Here is a 14449-nt window from a genome sequence, read left to right on the forward strand (position 1 = left end):
TGCATGGAGACTATCAAATCTTAAACCAAAATGTCAAATGCATGATCTCGCTAAGAAACATGTAGACAAACCTCAATTAGAAACCTGCTTTGCTTTTTACAGAACGTTGCTCTTGGGCTTCATCCCTCTGGTGTCTGACTTCTGAATAAAATGGCTAGAAATGGACAATGAGTCTTTTGAGTTCAAGGAAGCACAAGGATAAAGCCCTTGTTGCTTGTAGCCTGCAGACCCCTAAAGACCATTTCTGCCCATCAGTTTGCACAGTTTGCACAATTGCAAAACAATTTTGCCCAGAAGCACCAGAAGAAATGGTGGCTCTGCCAATCCTTAGAATTAGAAGTAAGTCTTCTGCCAAAGTGACAAACACAAAATAATATTTATATTTTAAGTACTGCTGCCCAAGAGGTAAGAGTTGAGCCTCTGTGACCCACAGATACACACACACACTCCAGGTAACCTTCCCACGCCACACAGTACATTTATCCTCTGCTGGGACTGGGAAGGAACTGCGTGCGCACAGCAGACATGGATTTGCAACATCAACAAGGTGTTAAGTAGGAATGTTTTCTTCCTTTATAAAAGCTACCTGCACTGAACAGACTCCTCTCAGTTCATACACAAGATCAGGAATTCCTCCCAAGACTGTCGCATGCTGAACTTGCCAAGAGACTTGGCGGGGGGGGGGGAATACTTCAGGGGTCAGCCAAACAGCCAAGTGACAATTCCACAGGGCATGCACAAATAACACACTGGAGTGTCAAAAGTAGGAGATACACTGGTTAGAATGAACAGTATATAACCTGAAGTTCTCCTCTACTTCCTTCTGCAAAGGAGAAAGGGGTGGGGGGACACAAAGGAGAGGAAAGGAGAGTCACACAGTTAACACGGAAAAATTATGCTGTTGACCAAGTTTGGAAAATGAAGCAAAGCAGTGCAGAGATGTAAAATTTCTGTATCACCCCCAAAATCCCTAGTAGGAAAGGTCCATTTAGCTTGAAAAACATAGGCTCAACTTTGTACACTGAAGGTGCTGGAAGGTTGGGGTGGTTATGTTTTTAAAATTAATTTCTGTTGCAGTTTCAATGAAACACTCAGATTTCATTTTCTTCTTAGCATCAACAACATATTGTGGGCACAGAATCTTAATGACAAGTAAACCTTTTAATTAGCATAGCATAGTCACACCTGCCTCGAAATCCACAACAGTACCAGGAACCTAAAAAAATCTTGACTCACTTAAGAAGTCATGTCCCCTCTCCTTAATGATGACCCACAAAGCTCCAGGGATCCCGAGAGTAGGCTGGCTCCCACATCCTCCTGAGAGGATGTCTTTGAGCCTGCGGCAAAAGGGTCCAGGGAAGCTGTGGTGACACAACATTCAGATAACTTTTTGTTCCATAAGGAAGGGAAAAGCCAAATGCTTCTGTTACAAAACTGCGGCACTGTCCCAGAAGCTAATACTTTTAACGAAGAAGGTTGGATAAAACACCACACACTGATTTATCACGTCTAAATAACAAATCCATCAAATGCTATTGAAGCCTTCTCTGAACATTTTAAAAAAAAAAAAAATGCTGTGAGGTCTTGTCCCTCAGGACAAGCAAGCTAGCAGGGAAATGGATATACAGCTTTTTAGCAAACCCTTCAATTCAAAACACTCCACCTTGTGTATAAAAAAATGTTATGAAGGTTATTAGTGGTTCTTGGAACATTTGTTACACCAAAGGAGTCCAATGAAAGGCCAATGAGTGGCACAGGCAGGGGGGTCTTTCTCTCCCTCCCTCCCTCCCCACTTGACGCACTCTTAAGGCTCAGGCAGACTTCCTCTTGCGCTGCGTTTCTGGGCCCAGGTCTGCACTTTAAAGCTCCATGTCTGAGCAGTTTCGTTTTCTCTTCCCTGCTGCTTTCACAGGTAGAGCCCACGTTTTACCACTGAATGAAGCAAACCACAATTGGGTTCCCCGCAGATTGCTATTTGCTCCGATTCAGCAGTAAAATGCGGGTTTTTACCGGGGAGGCGCCAGGACAAAACAAACAAAATGCTTGGACATGGAGTTTAAAGCCTGGAAAGTGTGGTGCAAAATGAAGTCTGGATGAGTGTTCCTGGCAGCTCAGTAGGCAAAGCCCTCAATTCAGCACCTTGGACAGCAGCATCTCAGCGTCTCACAGCTACTCAGCTTCCCTCCCCAAAAACCTGATATAGATCAAAGGGCCCAGGAAGCCCAAATCCAGGGGGGCATGTTCAATCTGATTTAATTTGAGATTAGACCATAAATTGAGTGTACATGCATCATGCGGTAGAATATGGCTTTTTACTTTTAAGAAAGTTGCATGGATAGTAATTTGAATCCATAATGGTGACTGCTGGCCAAAAAAAAGGGAGGGGGGAGCCAGAGTGGCAGTTATTGTCCAAAAAGTAGATGACCCTTGGCTTTCAAAAAGTGAAATAAAATTGGTAAGGGGGTTAGGATTATGCCTAGAGAGAGAGCCCCGTGCCAGAAGAATCTAATTTTCAAACAAAGAGCTGACATACCAGAAACACAGCCAACCATTACCTCAGAAGTTCATCTGAAACTGTCCCAAGGAAAATACCTGACAGGGTATGCTCTGAATCAAGCTTCTTTATTACAACAAAAGCACATTTTCTTAGTAAATGTCATCTAGTTTTTCTTGGGCATAAAAGAGCAAAGAAAGAATTGGGGACCTAGGAGTCTGAAACATCAGGCCCACCTTTGCCCCATTCTCTCTCTCTCTCGCTCTCTCTCTCTCCTGTTTCAAATTCTAAATCTCCCATTCCCTAACGAAAACATGCACAAAAGGAACACATATGAGCAGTGATTTAACAGGTGGAGGAGAAATAAATCCTTCTCCCATCTGTTTTCGAAAGAGAACTGAAGCATTACTTGATAAATCTAGCACAAAATTGCTGGCAGATTTTAGCAACTGTTCCCATTTCAATTTTGGTAAATATTTGTTGTCAAATCAAAAGAACAAGAAATTAGGAAAATGAATAGTTTGTCACAAGCTCCCCAATGGCACCACAATGTCAGCCACTTATTTCAAAGGTCTCCCATTGTTGTTCTTAATTGTTACCTGAACACAAAAGGCTAATGTGGTTTGCAGTCAGAAACTGCCTCTACTTAGAAACCAGCTATTCTGAGTAAGATCAAGGTTTCTTATGAAGGAAGATGGCAAATGCTCCAAACTTTTGCCATCCCTCAGCAGAAACAACTTCTCTGCCTCCAACCCTAATAAGCTGATTTTATAAAGACCTGGAATAAATTTTCTAGGCCACAGGATGGATGGCTAGGGCATATTAATTTACTAGAATTATCATTACCTGGGACCATTTTGTGGCAGGATCCTTGCCTCATAAAAACCCCTATTTCCATAGTAATATTGAGCTCATTACAGCCTCAAACCTTCTGCACTATCCATAGCTCTGCTAGAGAATTTTACGACCCATGATTTATGAAAATCATTTAAAGTGTTGAAAGTACCGTGCTGCTTTCCTTCAGTCCTGCAGAGGAGGAAATCCCCAACAACCCTGTTTTAGAACGGCAGAAATCAAATGGCAAGAGGTTTCAGCCTGCCCTGAGTGGGAATTGCAGCCAATCACAGCTCCTGCAACTTTCCCACGTCTTCCTTGCATGCATCTCGCCTTCAAGCATCAAAGCAAAGTGCGCATCAGGGAAGTGGTTGTTCCCCTAATGTGTGGAGCAGCCTTCAGTCTGTGAGTGAGCAAGGATGAGAGTCCAGCTCTCCCAAGCCCAACACTTGTTCAACTTGATGTTCTTCCTTCTGAAGCACAGCTACGACACAACACGTTAAAAGTATTTGGAAAACTGCTTTAAGCAGGGAAAGATGAAGTATTGGGGGAAGACATGAGGCTTCTCTTGGAAAGTGGGAGTTGGTGTCATCCCACCATCCAGAGCCCTGTCATACACTGCAGAAGCACTGAGTGCCTTCCATGTGTGCATCTGGTATGCCCCATAAATGTGGGAGATGCACATGCAGAGTACACTATGACTTGATGTTGCCGCTGTGGGAAGCCACTGTGGTTCTGGCCTGGGCGCATGGACTGCAGGGTTCTGAGAGAAGTCATTCTCCCACACGGGGCAATGTGTCAAACTGTCCTAGGCATGATGTTCCGTCTTTGTATACTGCACACAGCAGAAGGAGGAGGGGAGAGAGAGCCTCATCTTTATCCTTGGAGACAGGTGCTGCTGCCAAGTGTGGTGGAGGGGGCTACCACTTGGGCGCAATTTCAGGAAACATGCATCACACATGAGAGTCTGGAATCAGGTGGGAAACTGAAAGCGCCTTTGCCACTATACCCAAGGGTCAACTGCAAAGGTGCAATTTCAAATATGTGCAAATCTTTTGCTTATTTTAGCGAGTGAGCAGGTGGTGCCTCCCCCCGCCCCCAAGACATGGTCCTTTTGCAGCTCAGTAGTACATAAGGACCAAAGCAGCTCCCTGAATCTTACTGGGTGACGCTTCTGATGAATTTTGCTTCTGCTCTTCCGCTTTGCTCTCCTTCAAGTCTCCTTATTGCTGCCTAAAGTCAAGCTCCACTGTTCTGAAGTTTGATTTTCACAAACCCTCAAAGGTAAAACACGAAGCCTAACCCAAATGGAATCTCAAGTGCCTACAATCGCTAGGAAGCAGCTCACATGGACCCCACAACTGATTATCATCTGAACAGTCCTCAATATAAACTCCACAGAAGAGGGCTCTTGATATAAGGCGCATGACAAACATAACGGAGGGTACAATCCACATGAATTCTGCACTCCAACAGAACACCTCTTCTGTGGATTTCTCAAGGGGCATCATTACATGGAGGGAAACAGTGTTCTAGCGGAGCTCTTCCTTGGGGGTGGTTATTTAAACATTTCAGGCGATTTCAGCTTCCCTGGCAAATTTATATGGGAAATGGCAACTGGCTCCTGGTTCAATATTTCCTGTGAAAGTAAAGAGACATGGAAAAGCTCATGCTTCCAAGTGGATGGTATTGGAAACACTTTCCCAACATGCTTTCAGTTTGCCAAGAAGCAGATCTGAAGTCAATGTCTGCTTCCTTGGAGATAGAACATCACAAATCATTTGGCAGACCTCCAGAAACTGGGGTTTTGTGTTTTTTGTTGTTGTTTTGTTTTTGCATTTGTTAAGGGTGCAGAGATAGGGCAGCCTTTGTCTTTGGCTCTTATCATCTGCTATCTCTGACCAAACTTCAATAAACCATTTCTATTTAATCATTCTGCCTGCAGCTGCTAAACTTTCTGACAAAAAATGAGCAAGCATTTCACCAGCAAATCTCAAGAACTTTGGGAGTACCTGAATGAATCTCTTCAGCCGAGGAAGTCCAGCTTGCCTCCTGGGCCAGTTCCTTCAAGAGCCTCCGACGCATCTGCCTCTTTTCCCTCAGGACATTCTTGAAGTTGTTGATGCACTTGTTCAGGTAGATGGTCTCGGCACACACCTTCTCAAGGCTCATAGGTCGGCACCCGCCGGGCTGCACAGGCGCAGAACCCGGATCCTGCTGGGCCTCTCCAGAGGGGAAGGGCTGCTCCACACAGCTCTCGGAATCCGGTGGGGGCACCAGGTCGGGGACCGGAGCTTTGTCAAGAGGCAATGAAGCACTGGGAAGAGTTCTCTGCATCAGGCCCACACTGTCACTGCTCACAGTCGTGTTAGCCTGGCTCTCAGAAGACTGACTAGGGGGAGTTTCAGCAAAGGTATCCAAGCTGCCATGCACACTTGGGCTACGGAGGGCAGGAGCTGGCTCATTGTTCATATGGAAGCTCTTTTCCCCTTCAAGGAGGACTTCTGGGTCCCCGGTCTCCAGTTTGTGGAACACCACCTGCAGCGCAGACCGGAAATGATTCAGTGCTTTGCCCAGTTTGTTAGTGTAAAACCTCATGTCCACAAGATCAATGCTGTCCCGAGAGTGCTCAAGGAAGTACTGGGAATTTTCTAGGACATCCCTGAAGACCTGATCAGTTGGGTCTTGCTCGTTCAGGTCAATCTGGATCATGTCTTTGAGCGTCTCACTGCTGTCAACCAATTTGCGCAGAGCGCCATCACAGCCGGGAGTGGTCATGGCCACCGGTGCCTCCTCCAGGAGACTGACTTGCTCAGGACTGAGAAACTCCAGCGTGGTGGCATCACAGTCCGTCTCGCTTTCCCCTGGAGTCAGCCCTCCTGCTTGGTCCTCTTCCACAGGGGAGGAGCTGCCCTTGGTGGCATTTTCAGCATCTGAGGCACGTCCCCCTCCTCCCTCACACAAGGCGGGCACCTTGCCCAAGTACTCCGGGGATGGCAAGGAATCCCTGCCTGTGTTCTCATGCCCAGGGCCTTCCAGCTTCTTGTGGGATGCATCAAGGACTCCAGCAGAAGAGCTGCTTTTGTGCAAAGTCTGCTCACTACTGCCCATTATTTGCACAACTCTCCCCACTTTTTCTTCAAGTTCACCAATTAAGTTGCTCTTCCTAGGTAGGGTGGATTTTGGTTGAAAGTTAAGCCTCTCCCCTACGTGGCGGTGAACCTCTTGGCAGGTGTTTTCCTGCTGAGCCTGGCAAGAGTCCACTTGGAGCTGCCCATCTCCGTCCGTCCTGACCACCTCCCCACGAATGTGCAAGGAGCCCCAGTGGTTCCCACTCTGGCCTGGCGAGGGCAAGGTGCCCAGCTGTGCCCCAGGACCCACCTGGCCATTCTGCTGGCTTTGCTCACCACTGGCCACAATGGTAACTCCTGCACTTTGCAAAAGAATCGATTTCTGGAGAATGAAGTCTCGCTGCTCAGCGTTAGCAAGCTTTACAACAGCGGGTCGTGGGGCCAGCTGCTTGCCTGTTGCTGCACCAGATCTGTAAGCATCCTTGATGTACTTGCTACGCTGAATGCCATTGAAACAGTGGTACTCTGACAAGAAACGGTGGACTAGCTCCTTGGTGTTCTCCCCCTCCTGCTCTGGGATGCCATAAAAATACAACACTGGCTCTCTGATGGGCCCTCCCAGGAGGGGCTCCCTGACCTTGGCCTTTGGCAATGGGGAGTTTTTGCTGGTGGGGCCAGAGCTGCTCTGCAGGCCCTCAATCTCGCTCAGAACAGTGTCCACGCAGCTGGAGACTTCGTCCACAGAGCCTTTGATCAAGGTGAGGTGCTGCTGGAGCTCAGCAATCTCGGTCTGGATGCGACTTATCCCTTGGAGCTCTTTCACGATGTACTCAATGACATCGGCAGAGCGGTCTCTGGGCCCAGGGCTGCAGGGAGTGTAGGCAAGGGGCTTACTTGGAGGGCAGGGCCCTTCCCCTTCTCTTTCCCCAGCAACTCCCCTCCAGCCGGTGCCAAGGCTCAAGGCAGCGAGATCGGCTTGCCCCTTGGGGCTCTCCATTTGCTCCAGAAGGCTCTCTGCAGCCAGGCGGCCAGAGACGCCCCCTAAGTCACACTGGCTTGGAACTAACGCTCGTGGGGCTTCGATGTATCCATCCCAGTCCAGCCCACCTTTACTGGCCTCCCTGGTCCCAGGGCTCCTCCCCTGAGCAGCGGAAAAGTCACTGCTTGCAGATTTCCTATTGACGCCACACACAAAGGCGTCCGTTTCTATTTCCACGAGGGAAAGCTGCTGGTGGTGATTCTGGCTCAGGGAGAGCTCGCTCGCCGGCCCTTGCAGAAGCTTCTTCATCTTCTCCTCCAGAAACAGCAGGGCCTTCTGCTTCTGAGAGGGCTGCCCAGTTAGGAGTTTCACAGCAGACGTTCTAAGCACAGAAGCAATGTCATCTTCTAGCCTTAGGGTGCCTCTGCCGGCGCACATCCTCAGTGGCCGTGTTGGCGCCCTCTCATCATGCCACAAAGCAGCAGAGGCCTGTGCCCCTCGCTGCCCGCCCAGCAAGGCTCTCTCGGCCAAGGATTAAGACTCATCAGAAGCCGCTGTCAAGAGAAGGGACAGAGACGCTGTGTATCGGAGTCAGTGGAGAAAAAAGCGATGCACACATTCACACACACACACACACACACACACACACACACTAGCTTGGGCCACGTAATCGAACAAAATTGCACCCGTGCAGCAGGACAAATCTATTTTTGCAAGCATGCCGGTATAACCTGCTGTTCCATTTCAGCCTTCCAACTGAATGAAGGTCCTGGGGCTAAGTGGTGTGCAGGAAGGTCTCCCTGACTCTTGCAACAAGTAAAGGCTGCCTTCACCTTCCCCCAAATTTGCCTTATGAGAATGGTTTCCTTTTCCACCAGGGAGACTGGAATTTTATCAAAACTGAAGTCTTAGCAGCAGAGCCCTCTCTATTTATCCCCCTCAAGTACAATACCCTGGCGTATCCATTACCTGCCTAAAGTGCTCCTTGGCATGCAGCCAGCAGCTCTGCCCTGCTCCCTAAGAGGCGCAGGCACAAGCCAGTTCCAGCTTCAAGGTACGTCTTTGTATGGGCACAGATTTGTCTGTGTGCAGCTATCATTTTCGCAAGAAAAATGATGAAAGAACACACAGAAAAGGCCTTGCCTGCATACAGAAGCTTTCTTTTTATAGCTTTAAGGTCATCTGCTAATATCCGAAAATCAGTTAAGGGAAGGCTCAGCACAACCACTTAGTCCTTGTCCCTTAATGAAGATAGAGGCAAGTGAACAGAACATTCTCCCCCTCCCCATGTTGAAGGTTAGATTGCAATCTCCTTGGCGGCAGGAATACACTTCTTTTTATGAATTTAACAAAATTTGCGTGCCACTTCACTGCGCAAAAAAACTTAAGCGGTTTGGAAGAAGATAGGTGCCTCTTTCCTTGCTGTTACTCCAGTGGGCCCTAGTGGCATGAGATGCGTATATAATGCAGAAGACATTTTTATTGGGCCACCTCCTCACAACTGTGAAATAGGCAAGGTTTCACAGCATTGAAACCTTGGACAATTACATAATTCTACACCAACTGCGACTGGCCTAGTGAGCAAGAAACTCAGCCAGTTTCTGCAACTATTATTTTGCATCGGTAAGAAAGATTTACCATAAATCTGGTGAGAGTTAACATTTGCAGTTGTTCCTTAAAAATAAATAGGGGTAAAATAGTGGGTGCTGAAGGGTCCTGGAGGAGGAGGAGGAGGAGGAGAGGAACAGGCACTCGAGGCAGAGCCAGGAAGTCCAGTTAAACCCAGTGACACCACTGAGACCGAGAAAGCTAAGATCCAGGACAAAGCAGGCATTCCCCCTGACCAGCAGAGGCTGATCTTTGCTGGGAAGCAGCTGGAAGATGGCTGCACGCTCTCCAACTACAACATCCAGAAGGACCCTCCTCAAAAAGGGGTGCCCTCTGTTCCAGCAAGCACCCCAGCCTGGCCCAGCACAGCGGGGTCTGCCGACACTCAGCTCCATTCAGAAACTGCTGGAGCAGCGAAACAAAACCCGCTTTTCCATGCTCAGTATTCAGCATCCCAGAGCAGCATATTGTGTGAAGCACCGTCTCTTTCCCAGTTCTACTGAAAGCTGTCTGCTTTTCTGCTTACTTTTCTGACTATGGACTGGAAGGCTGGGGCGGAAATCTTAATAATTAAGAAGACAACTTTTTTCCGATGGAAAAAGCTTCAATTTTGTTTAAGAGAAAAAGCCGCCGGACTGTTTGGGACGTGTCTGCAGGATTGGCCTGCTACTTGTGCGTTCTCTTGAGGGCGAGCGGCATCGCCCTGCAAAATCTCGTTTCTTCTGAGGGCACATCAATGACAGTGCCACCGTTTCAGCCCACAGAGTAAGCAGCCATTCATTTCCAGCGTCAAAGAACACTAACTATCTCTAAGTGACTAAGCACATTGGAGCAGGGGGGGCAGGACTGGAGACGCAGGCATTGGAAAGAGGGGTCTGTACCGAAAGATGGCTGCCCCCCAGATGAAGTTTCACACCTCACCCCAAGTGCAGGAACAATCTCCTAAGAGGAGATGCACTGCTTTGGGAGTGGGGGCAGGAAGAGAGGCATTTATCGCTAGAAACCTTGTTTGAAGTTTGCTGGGCTTGCAACTTCCACTGAAACCGTTAAGGACCGTAATGGGAACGGGTGCAAAAAAAAAGCTTATCCCCAGAAGCTCAGGCTGGATAAGCAGTTTATGAAAATATGCAATAAAAACATTCTAAGTTGTTAAAAGCACTAAGACCAGCCCCAGAAAGGAAATATTTTATTTTTTCATGTTTAAGCTTTGCAGTCAGCAGAGAAAGGACACTCCTTAGCTGTGGGGCACCCCACAAGAGCCCCCACCTACAAGCCCCTGCTATTCAAAGCTGGCCTGACAGGCAGAGGGCACCATCCAGCAGCCACGTTGTTCCTAATGAGCCGCAAGGGAGTCGGCAAGTAAAACCCCAAATTGCTGCCAAGGAGGTGGCAGAGACCTAGCAGGGAGCACAAGGGAAAACAAGGTGCAGGCCCTTTGGGTGCCATCACATGCTCTGTATCAGGGTGGCTAAATTGTGTGCAGGCTGAGAACCACATTGGCCCTCTGGGGGTAGCATATCAAAGGGGGAGGGGCAGAGCACATTGTGGGCATCTTTCAAAAGGGCACACGGGGGCAGGTCTTGGGGAGCTACAAAAAACCCCCCACCTCTTGGCAGCATGGTATCACAGCAGGGAACCTAGGGGAAGTAGTCAATAATAAAAAAATTAAAATGGGGGAAATTGGGGGGGGGTCCTATCTGGGGCACAAACTTCTGGGCATCATGGAATCACAACAAACCAATTACTCTTTTTTGAGTCTGGAGTTCTATGACTCCCCAAGGATATTTGTGTTCCTGGAGAAGACAAAGGCTTGGAGAAGGAGAATCGTGGCCAAAGCAACAAAGTTTGGGAACTGGCAGGTGGAGGAGGGGATTTATAGCTTTCAGCTCTCTGCCAGTCCAACAGTGGGTAGGGAGGGAACATGGAGGGCAGTGTCAGGATTTGACCTTAGGATTTCTTCTGGTCCTAAACTCATCTCAGCAGCAATCAAACTGGATCTTGTGGTTGCAGCATACAGCTGATCAGATACCCTGAGCAACCACCACAGCAACAAGGGAGAGAGAAGGGGAGTTTTTATAAAAGCACTCCAATCTCCAACCCCACCCATGGGGGGCTGATGGATAGCAGCAGCACATCTAGGATGAGACAAGGAAAGAGTCCCTCTCCTGCTGAGATCTTCCTCCAGTAGACTCTCAAAATAGCATTCAAGAAGGCTGCACATTGTGAACATGTGTATCTGCCTCTTACGGTGACTGAAACTATGGGGAAATAAAGAGCAAGTGTGACGATAGCTAGGTAGCCTTGCAATTCTGCTAACCAGCTTTCAGGTGATAAAGGATGCTCCTTTGGTATTAAGGGCCCAGAAAAACTCATTTGAAGATAAGCTGATCCAGTCAAAGATACTGTTGCCTTGCAATAATGCAGCCATTAAGATGCTGAAATAGCTAACTGTAGCTCCTGGGAAAGCCAATCAAGTTGGAAACATTGATCAAGAAGAGTTAAACAGCAAGACACTCCTTGTCTCCTAATGCTAAGGATCACCCAAGTAAACTGATTGGAAGCACAACACAGAACTCACACACAAAATTCACCACCGCAAGGCACCATGTGGCGAAATGGCTGGGGAAGCTTTTTTCAAGGCTGACACAAATCTGTCTGATAGACACGGGCAAAGCTATTAGCCATGGAAGATGGGCTAGTGTAGGTTTTCCATCTGTCTTTGGCAGCCGTCTCGCTCTGGAGAACCTGAGCAACCTCAGCAACAAGGCCTCCGGGCTCCTCCCTCCTGCCAGTCTTGTAAGCCTGGACAGCAATGGGCTGGGTGGGCCTGGGCCTAATCCTGCAAGGCAAACCTGGCCGCCTTGCTTTGGGTTAGGCTTGCAAGGCTACAGCAGAAGCCGGAGAATGAAAACTCACAGCTGAGTGCCAAAGGAAAGGTTGCTATGGCAGCCCTTCTCGACATGCGGCAATTCTGACACTTGCTGGGAATTCTTACACGGCACCTTTTATGGCCAACGGAGGACTGCGCCTGCTTCAAACGAGGCCTGGCCAACGTGCCGGGATGATGCTGCTTTCTTGGCTCCATCATCCCTGGAGGCTGGCAAGCAAAGATTGCAATTGCAATTTGATGACACTTCAGGACGACAGTTTCTGTCCTCGTCGCTTGCTTCCCAAACTGTTTATTTTCTAAAGCCTGATCTGCCAATAAGCAAGCTGCTAATCTCAGCGAGAGCTGAAGCAGGCACTACGCGGCTGGATGAATCACATTTCGGAAGGTAGAGAGCCGAATGAGAACGCTTATCAAAGGGAAAATATTCTAAACTCCAGCCAGAGCAAGCACATGCGCTAGCAAGTCGCTCACCAAGCTCAGAAGGGAATTGAGACTCAGATCAAAATGTTTATAGAAGAAAACGGGAAGCAAAGAGAAGGATGCAAAATAAACAGATGTGGAGAAGATACAGCTGCCTGAGATGCTACAGCTGCTGATCAGGGCAGACAATGCTGAGCTCAATGGGCCTGACTCCTAGGTTTCTACATCCATCTCACTTGTTGCCAATCGCACCAAGATTCATGGGAGCCATTGCAGAGGCTCAGACTGGCACAGCCTCTTGTGCCAAGGAATGCATTTGGGAATGTAAAGGGACTCAGGCATCCCAAAACAAGCTACAGGTCCCATGACATCCTAGTTACATGGCAGTCAGAGGGGACACATGTGGCAGAAAGCAACAAAGCTTTCTGGGGATGAATGACAAGAACAGAACACAAACTGATTGGTACAAAAAGCCGGTGATAGAACTTGTCAAGTCACTCAGCCTTGAGTAACCAGTGCTGATTGCTGCAAGGCTCTGTCAGCCTAACCGCTTCCTCCTACGGAAGGGAGAGAAGCCACCTTGAAAGACCTTCCCATTCTCCTCCTTGCTAAGAAAGCTTATCATTAATGCCTCATCAAGATAAGCTCTATGAACAAAACTGAGGCACCCATTAAATTTAGTTAACGTTAGAAGCATTTCAACAATTGGCAGGTGACAATTTTCCTTCAGAAAGGTAAGTAAGCGTAAGGGTAAGCAAAAGTAAGCCTACGCAGACTAACCTACTCTTTGAACAATCTAGAAGCAAAAGTCAACAGACATGGAAACCTACTCTTAGGAGCAAGGTATGAAAATTCCAGTGACATTCTCCATAGTTGAAGGAATAACAGATACATTGCAGCCAGATTCAGAAGACATTTGACCAACTGAGTGCAAAGTGCAAACACTTGAAATGTGCTTGGAAAGTCCTCTGGGAAAACCTGAAACTGGGGGCACAGATGCCCGGGGGGGGGGCAGTGGATTGGCCACTATTTGATCTATATGCTAAGAAACATGTTTCTTGTTGGCGAGAATGAAGTTTGGTTTCTGACAGCACGGCGAGGTATTTTGTCTCTGCTCCGCACGAGGATTCAAAGCAGGTTTTTAGCCAGGCAGACATGAAGCGGCAAGAGGCATGGCAGCTTCTGTATCCAAGGGTGATGCCAGCGCCCCTGGGAGAGCTGCAGGTCGGCCGCGGCCCATGCCAGGCTCCTCAGATCTCTTTCCCTCCAGACTCCTCTGCAAGGAAATTTGAAGCATGCCAGTTGTTTGCACAAGGAACTTGGGTAAGTGATGTCTTGGACAATGGAGGCTGCCCGCTAAAAGCTGTCCTGGTGACACCCAAAAAGAAAAGCAAACCACCTGCAAGCCTCCTGTGTCATTGATTTTATGTTTCTGAACAATCTCCATAAAAGAAATGAACTCTGGTGAATCTGTGCTAGATTGCCATTTCCAGGCAGCTGGCTGTGAAAGTTCACACCCCCTTTCCAAGACTGTGGGTCATCACTAACATGGGATTCTAACAGGAGCAGCAATGTGCACCCCTGTGAGGAAGGCTGCCTTTTTTCACTCCCAGTTAAACTCCAGGGCCTGGCAAACGGGGCTTCTGCAAAACCAGGACCAAAGTGCCCAGCCTGGGAATTAGAATGGCAAAGCAAGACTTCAAACAACAGTGAATTTCAGCACTCCCATTCCTCCCTGAGGAGCAACTCTCTGTCTCTTGTTCTTCCTTGTCAGCTTCACAAGTGGCGTCACACAACAACTATGTGAGGCAGCAAGAAGCTTTTCCTATTTCTGCCTCTCGTGCAAAGCAGAATCCCAGCCAGGGATACTCACAACCCCCAACCCAGAGCTGGCTTCAGCCGGGAGAGATGCCAGGGTTCTCTTTGGATGAGGCAGAAGAAGGAATCGCAAGGCGCTCGGCACTTACGGCTCTGCCACCCACCAGCCTGTCTCCAGCCCCAGACGGGGGAAAGAGTTCAAGGGCAGAAAATATCTTCAGCTTTGTGTGCATGTGTGCTTCAATTTGGCGAAGTCGCTGCTGAACAAAATAATTCAACAGGCTCCCTAACCATGTGCCCTTCAAATAAGATTCTTCACCATAAAGTAAGTAGTC

The 14449-nt window shown here is 48.2% G+C and overlaps 1 protein-coding gene across 15 annotated transcripts in view; it reads right to left on the reverse strand.

Moving 5' to 3' along the window:
* UNC13B (unc-13 homolog B) overlaps window positions 1-14449 on the reverse strand; it is a 156013-nt gene that overhangs the window by 65859 nt on the left and 75705 nt on the right. For 2 of the 15 annotated variants that reach the window (XM_083575442.1, XM_083575441.1), the window contains exons 1-2: window positions 5341-7886; window positions 801-823 (exon numbers count right to left, since the gene is read on the reverse strand). The exons of 11 other annotated variants lie outside the window; for them this stretch is intronic. In XM_083575442.1, the coding sequence (XP_083431568.1) occupies window positions 801-823; window positions 5341-7816 (2499 nt within the window). In that variant the 5' untranslated portion in view covers window positions 7817-7886. Of the gene's footprint in view, window positions 1-800; window positions 824-5340; window positions 7887-14449 lie in introns of those variants that run through there. 2 more of the 15 variants (XM_083575444.1, XM_083575443.1) reach the window with 1 other exon arrangement.

Source organism: Podarcis filfolensis (assembly GCF_964270895.1).
Source record: "Podarcis filfolensis genome assembly, chromosome: 11".
Classification (NCBI taxonomy): Eukaryota; Metazoa; Chordata; class Lepidosauria; order Squamata; family Lacertidae; genus Podarcis; species Podarcis filfolensis.